The following is a 7569-nucleotide window of genomic DNA, read 5'->3' as shown; positions in this document are numbered from 1 at the left end:
TCCCAGGAGGGAGATGGGAAGATTATTCCAGCGCTTCAGGTCACCACAGATCTTATCTAGCAGCGGGCTAAAGTTCAGGAGGACCAGGTCTGATAGTTTGGGTGAAATATTTATGCCAAGATATCTTATATTGCCCACAGGGAGAGAAAATTTTTTCTGTAATGATCAGGGAGTTGACACGCAGACGCTAGTTAGCGCTAGTAAAACTAGCTAGGTGAAATGTTGACTCCTCCTACCACTGTGAAGTGATTGGCTGAAATCAGAATCGGTTTTATTGCCAAGTAGGTTTTCACATACAAGGAATTTGGCTTGGTGTATTGGTGCATAACAAAGAATATAAAATATAGAGTAATTAGAAGCATAAGTATAAAAAGGAAATACTGTAAACAACTAAATAGAAAATCTGAATGCAAATAACAATAATAATAATAATATAAAAAGATATGTACGCTATAAACATGGATAGGGTTTTGTGCAAATAACAGTTGTGCAAAGTACAGATGTGCAAAATCAACAGAATGCAGTGTGTGACAGGTGAATGACCAAGATGATGTGCGACTGTGTGTTACAGGGGGGGGGGGGGGCAGAGAAGGTGGGGGTCTCTGGTCTTGTTGGTGAGGCCAGCTGCAGATGGAAAGAAACTGTTTTTGTGGCGTGAGGTTCTGGTCCTGATGGACCGCAGCCTCCTGCCAGAGGGGAGAGTCTCAAAGAGTGCGTGTCCAGGGTGGGAGGGATCAGCCACAGTCTTTCCTGCATGCCTCAGAGTCCTGGAGGCGTACAGGTCCTAGAGGCGTACAGGTCCTGGAGGGAGGGCAGATTGCAGCCAATCACCTTCTTGGCAGAGCGAATGATACGCTGCAGTCTGCTTTTGTCCTTGGCAGTGGCAGCAGCATACCAGATGGTGATGGAGGAGGTGAGGATGGACTCAATGATGGCAGAGTAGAAGTGCACCATCATTGTCTTTGGCAGGTTGAACTTCTTCAGCTGCCGCAGGAAGTACATCCTCTGATGTGCCTTCTTTGTAAGGGAGCTGATGTTCAGCTCCCACTTGAAGTCCTGGGTGATGGTGGTCCCCAGGAGGCGGAATGACTCCACAGTGTCGACTGGGGCGTCATACAGGGTGATGGGGGTGGGCGGGGCTGGGTTGTTCCTGAACTCTACAACCATCTCCACTGTCTTAAGAGCGTTGAGCTCCAGGTTGTTCAGTCTGCACCAGGTCACCAGCTGGTCAATCTCCCACCTGTAGGCGGACTCATCCCCGTCAGAGATGAGTCCAGTGAGGGTGGTGTCGTCCGCGAACTTCAGGAGCTTGACGGACTGATGACTGGAGGTGCAGCTGTTGGTGTACAGGGAGAAGATTTGATTTAATTTGAGTTGATTTGATTTGATTCTTTTAATGAGAGCAGAGGAGAAAGAACACAGCCTTGGGGGGATCCAGTGTTGACAGTCTGGGTGTCAGACACATGTCTCCCCAGCTTCACGTGCTGCCTCCTGTCAGACAGGAAGTCAGTGATCCACCTGCAGGTGGAGTCAGGCACACTTAGCTGGGAGAGCTTGTCCTGTAGCTGAGCTGGGATGATTGTATTGAGGGCAGAGCTTAAGTCCACAAACAGGATCCTGGCATAGGGTCCCGGGGAGTCCAGATGCTGGAGGGTGAAGTGGAGGGCCATGTTGACAGTGTCGTCTACAGACCTGTTGGCTCTGTAGGCGAACTGCAGGGGGTCCAGGAGAAGGTCGGTGATGGCCTTGAGGTGTGACAGCACAAGACGCTCAAAGGACTTCATTACCACAGAGGTCAGGGCGATGGGTCTGTAGTCATTAAGTCCTGTGGTCCTTGGCTTTGGATGGGAATGATGGTGGAGGTCTTGAAGCAGGCTGGCACATGGCATGTCTCCAGTGAGTGTGAACACTGGAGACAGCAGGTCAGTGCAGTGCTTCAAGGTGGACGGAGAGACAGAGTGTGGTCCGGCTACTTTGCTGGGGTTCTGCCTCTTCAAGAGCCTGTTGACATCCCTCTCCTGGATAGTGAGAGTAGTGGTGGGGGAGGAGGGGGCCATAGGTGCGGGCAGTTGAGGGGGGCGGCAGGCCCCTGCTAAGGTGGGGAAGGTGATGCTGGTGGGATGGAGCTGGTGGTCGCGGGGGATGGTGTCTGGACTGTCCCATTGTCTTTCAAATCGAAAGTAAAAGTTGATCAGGTCGTTGGCTAGGCACAGGTCATTGACAGAGTGGGGGGGGGGTAAGGTTTTTTAGTTTGTAATCTGTCTGAGCCCCTTCCAGACAGAAGCAGAGTCATTGGCTGAGAATTGGTGCTGTAGTTTCTCAGCATACAGCCGTTTAGCTTCCCTCACTGCCTTGTTAAACCTGTACTTAGACTCTTTAAACCTCTCCTTGTCCCCCAATAAAAAATGATAACTGACAGACCTTTGATGATGTCACAGATCAGGAACACACATCAACCTGTCCGTCTGTCTGTCTGTCTGTCTGTCTGCAGTAAGTACCAGGTGGTGGTGGAGGAGGAGCGCCCCCGCAGGCAGAGGAGAGGTACTGCAGAGATCCTGCGCTGTTATCCGGTGCCCATTCACTTCCAGAACGCCACGCTGCTCAACTCTCAGTATTACTTCAGTGCAGAGCTGCCGATGAGTGAGCTGAGAGCCCCCATGCCCTTCTGTGTCGGTCAGTCAACCACTCTGACCACTAGACCGTCTGTCCGTTTGTCTGTGCATCTGTCTGTTAGTCTGTCTGTCTGTTAGTCTGTCTGTCTATCAAGGCCCTGACACACCAAGCAGACGGCCAGCCGTCGACCAAAGCTGTCGGTGAGCATCTGTCGGCCTATGTTTTGCGGTGTGTCCCGCACCGTCGGCGGCTTTTCGGCCGATTGAGCATATTGAATCTGTGGCGGAGCTTGTCGGTGAGAGAGATCACTCTGATTGGCTGTTCAGGTTTTATTTCCTCGCCCCTGTAGCGAGTGAATCTGCCTGTAGTGAAACCGGGGCTAACCGGTGCTTCCTCCTCAGGCTCCACTTCACTCAGCTGCCCCACAGACCCGCTGCTTCTTCCCACTTTAACCTGAATAACAAACCGGAGCTAGCTGGGAGCGGCTAGCGGAGCGTTAGCTGCAGCATGACCGGAGGGAAGCACAGCCAGTTAGCCTCCGCTAGTCTCTGAGCTAGCCCCGGCTGTCCATTTGGATCCAACCGGGCCCTGGTTTGTTATTCAGGTTAAAGTGGGAAGAAGCAGCGGGTTTATCGGGCAGCTGAGTGAAGTGGAGCCTGCGGAGGAAACACCGGGACCGTCTGGATGAAATAGTCCGTGGAGGTGCTGCGGTGCTCGGCTGCACAGATAGGAAACCCCTCGGCTGACAGGATGTACCACTCTCTCACTCCGCTCTCTCTCACGCAGGCGCAGAACGTACGTGCTACTTGGCCGTCGGATGTAGTCCGTGTAGTGTGTTCAAATGCAACTGACACAGGGCGACGTGAGGCGACGTAGACAACGCAACAGTTGGCTTTCGTCACTACTAGTTCTTTGATGTCAGTTTGGTGTGTCCGCGCCTTCAGTCTGTCTGTCTGTCAGTCTGTTAGTCAGGTACTGATCTACTTAATTACATTGATACTTATATACGTACTTATTCACTTGCTCACTTATGTTCTTACCTTGATGCTTATATACTTCCTTAATTCCCTACTTATTTACCTACCTACTTACGTTGTTTCAAAATGTAAAAGAAAAAAAAACACACACACACCTGTTTTACCTGTGTATACATGCAGGTGATAACAGGACCTACAGCGGTTACTGGAATGCTCCTCTGCTGCCTCACAAGAGTTATGGGATCTACTACCAGGCTGTCAGCACTGCTAACGGGGTCAGTCCACCAGTACACTGACACACCTGTAACACACCTGTACACAGACACACCTGTACACTGAGACACCTTTACACTAACACACCCTTACACAGACACACCTGTACACAGACACACCTGTACACTGACACACCTGTACACAGACACACCTGTACACTGACACACCTGTACACTGACACACCTGTACACAGACACACCTGTACACTGACACACCTTTACACAGACACACCTGTACACTGACACACCTGTACACTGACACACCTTTACACAGACACACCTGTACACTGACACACCTGTACACTGACACACCTGTACACTAACACACCTGTACACTGACATGAGAAATCTCTCCGTTGTCGTGCACGCCCAGCTGCATCGCAGTTAAATCCAGTTTAGCAGCTTCCTTAATTTGGTCCTACATTAACGCGAGTAGTTGCGAAATACCTCGATAGCATCGTTAATGTGGTCTGTAGGCTCTGTAGCGGTCGCCATTGTTGCTATCCTCACCAGTTACCCACCAGAGCACAGCTTGACATCAGCGTGGCGCTGATTGGCTAATCGCTAGACCCGCCCCCACCCCCGGCGTTCATTGGTCCGTCCATCGTTTAGACGAGATAAATCGCAAATTCATTGCAGTATGCCAGACCAGAGATGCAAGCCTACTCAGTTGAGTGGGCGGGGTCTATGTTCTGGAACCAGGCTAGAACGTTGATTCTTTTACAGCAGAAAGTGAAGGCTTCTGACATCACGCCATCACATTGACGTACGCGCTGTGCAAACAGCAGCATTTGGCTGTAACGGTTGTTTACATATTCCTGGATACATTTATCGATCTAAAATAAAATATGTAATCTCTAGAACATTCATTCATCATGATGTCACTGCGCTACATTACATGTGGTGCTAAAACAAGCAGTGACATCAGAGGAATGAACAATGAGTCCGTCACAACGCATTTTCATTCGGCTCATAAAGATGATCGTCTCTCTACTAGCGGATAACTGACGGAGTGTTCTCAGATGTTTTCTTCGTGCTCCTACATTTAAAAATCTTTTGCATTATAATTTTAATATTATTTTGTTTGTTCTGTTTTTGGTAATTTGTCCTGATTCTCAGTAATGGCTGAAAACCAATCAGTCACATGACTGACAGCAGTGCCGGCTGCCAAACAAAACCCATAAAATTAAAGGGAAAAAATCTTGATTCACAAACATTTACAGAAATTTACATTAAAGGTTTTTCAGAGAAATAAAAGTTACTTTACAGATTTCTCCTGAATTATTACGATCAGACACCTTCAAAACATGTCGATGGGCATGTTTGTTGTTTTTTACTGTCGTATTTTATGTCAGGCTCCAAGATATCAGCCTGGTTACAGCCCGACGCAGTGACGCACGGTGTCGGTATGGATCGTGAACGAGTGTTGTACATCATAATCCATCGCTTCATCTCATGTAGTGTGTCATAGTAGACGACAACCGACGCCACGTCTGAGACGCCTCACAACATCCCGACAGAAAGTCTAGCATGTTTGATTTTCTCCATCACAGCCGTCACTTTGACTAATAGGAACACAGAGTGATCTGCTGCCATGGAAACTTTAGGACTTCCATCCTGGAAGAGGGATCCCTCCTCAGTTGCTCTTCCTGAGGTTTCTACCGTTTTTTCCCCGTTAAAGGGTTTTTTTGGGGAGTTTTTCCTGATCAGCTGTGAGGGTCATAAGGACAGAGGGATGTCGTATGCTGTAAAGCCCTGTGAGGCAAATTGTGATTTGTGATATTGGGCTTTATAAATAAAATTGATTGATTGATTGATTGACAACAACAGCCCAGCCTTTTAGATATTTCCTGTAGGGACGTTAGCACGTTAGTAAAAATGAACATGATGACACTTTTAACGTAACTACAGTAACAGCTCAGCTGGAGCATGAACAGACACAGTGTCTGAAATAATCGTTATAATAATAGGACAAGAATAACCTGATGACATCACACACATCGTGACAAACGACCAGGGATGACTGGTGTGGACCAAAGTGTAGTCTGCACCTGGCTTAATCGGCAGACACTGTAAAGTCTGAGCCAAAGTTCCCTCCACATTAATGCTACGCCAGAAAAATTAAAGATAAATTAATTAATCAGTTTCTTGTTATAAAGACGTTTTTACAAGATATTTTCATCTTGTAAGAAAAAGCTTTTCTTGTTATTTCTTGATACTGATCAGTTTTTTTTAATAATTAATGAATTAACAGGCTGCCGTCGCTGCCAAACAAAAACTGTCAAATTGAAGAAAAATGTCCGAATAATATATGAAATATAAAAATATCAGTGTGAACGTAAAAGTGGCGAGCGTGAAACAGGAGCTGGATCTTGAGCGGAGTGGCGGCTGTCAGGACGTCCAATCAGAGTGTGCAGCAGAGCTGGATGTGTGACAGCACACAGTGTTCTAACAAAGGTTCCACATTATTCTCTTCTGTCCGACACTTTGCTCTCAGCTCTCCTCACTGTGGTTTCTTTTTGTTCTTTGTGTCATAAAACTCAGAGAAGTGAAACGGAGACAGAGGTCACACTCACAGTTTAATGGGAGACCAGACAGTTCCAGCAGCCTGACCAGTGACACTAATGGGCTGCACTGGGGATCTGCGTGTGTGTGTGTGTGTGTGTGTGTGTGTGTGTGTGTGTGTGTGTGTGTGAGAAAAGATAATTGTTCACTGGTACACACACACACACACACACACACACACACACAGATCAGATTGTGTTGTGTGTTAATTATTGACGCCGGGAGGTTTAATTGGTGTGTGTGTGTTGAATAATGCAGCGATCGTAGTGCTTTTTACTGTCGCCACACCGCAGAGACACGCCGCTGCATGTGTGTGCGTGTGTGTATGTGATTGCTCGTACTTGCTACATAGTAGGGACCGGCACACATTTTTAACTAACAGAGTGAGGACATTTTGTAAAGTATGGACTTTTTGGCCGGTCCTCACGTCTTCAGAGGCCATTTTGAGGGTGAAAGATGGATTCATAACTGTGCATCAGCTCTATGCAGAGCCTACACAAGCTGCCTATGCCATTGTTAGCATTTATACTTGTGCATTGGTGTGTTTGTGTCACTCTTTATTGTCTTCACAATTTATTGTGTCTTATCTGTGAAATTAAAGTAAATCAAAGTTTTGTTTCCACTGAGAGAAATGGTTTTAGTTTACAGAGACAGTAGCCCTTTTTAAACAGGAACTGTGCAAATTTGCAGGAAAGCCCAATCAGTCTTNCAGAGCCTACACAAGCTGCCTATGCCATTGTTAGCATTTATACTTGTGCATTGGTGTGTTTGTGTCACTCTTTATTGTCTTCACAATTTATTGTGTCTTATCTGTGAAATTAAAGTAAATCAAAGTTTTGTTTCCACTGAGAGAAATGGTTTTAGTTTACAGAGACAGTAGCCCTTTTTAAACAGGAACTGTGCAAATTTGCAGGAAAGCCCAATCAGTCTTTTTTAGCATTGGCAAGTATAAAAACAAAATCAGGGAGTGCAGCAAAATGCCGCCTACCTACTTTTGTTTATACAGAATGTGCCTTTTTCGGGGCAATGGGGGGCGTGAGCAAGTAACAAAACGTGTAGCTCAGCGTGTGACGTAAACAGTGACATGGGAGGGAAGCCGCGGCTGGTCAGTCCTTCGGCGATTCTCTTGTAAGTCGGCCCGT

General features: G+C 47.1%; 1 protein-coding gene across 2 annotated transcripts in view; it reads left to right on the top strand.

The window, feature by feature from the left end:
- The window catches only part of LOC126397832 (receptor-type tyrosine-protein phosphatase mu-like), a 152830-nt gene that overhangs the window by 114262 nt on the left and 30999 nt on the right, over window positions 1-7569 (top strand). For both annotated transcript variants that reach the window (XM_050056826.1, XM_050056825.1), the window contains exons 15-16: window positions 2492-2673; window positions 3771-3865. In XM_050056826.1, coding sequence (XP_049912783.1) covers window positions 2492-2673; window positions 3771-3865 — 277 coding nt within the window. The remainder of the gene's footprint in view (window positions 1-2491; window positions 2674-3770; window positions 3866-7569) is intronic.

This window comes from Epinephelus moara, chromosome 11, assembly GCF_006386435.1.
Source record: "Epinephelus moara isolate mb chromosome 11, YSFRI_EMoa_1.0, whole genome shotgun sequence".
Classification (NCBI taxonomy): domain Eukaryota; kingdom Metazoa; phylum Chordata; class Actinopteri; order Perciformes; family Serranidae; genus Epinephelus; species Epinephelus moara.
This window is presented reverse-complemented; position numbering and strand designations above follow the sequence as displayed.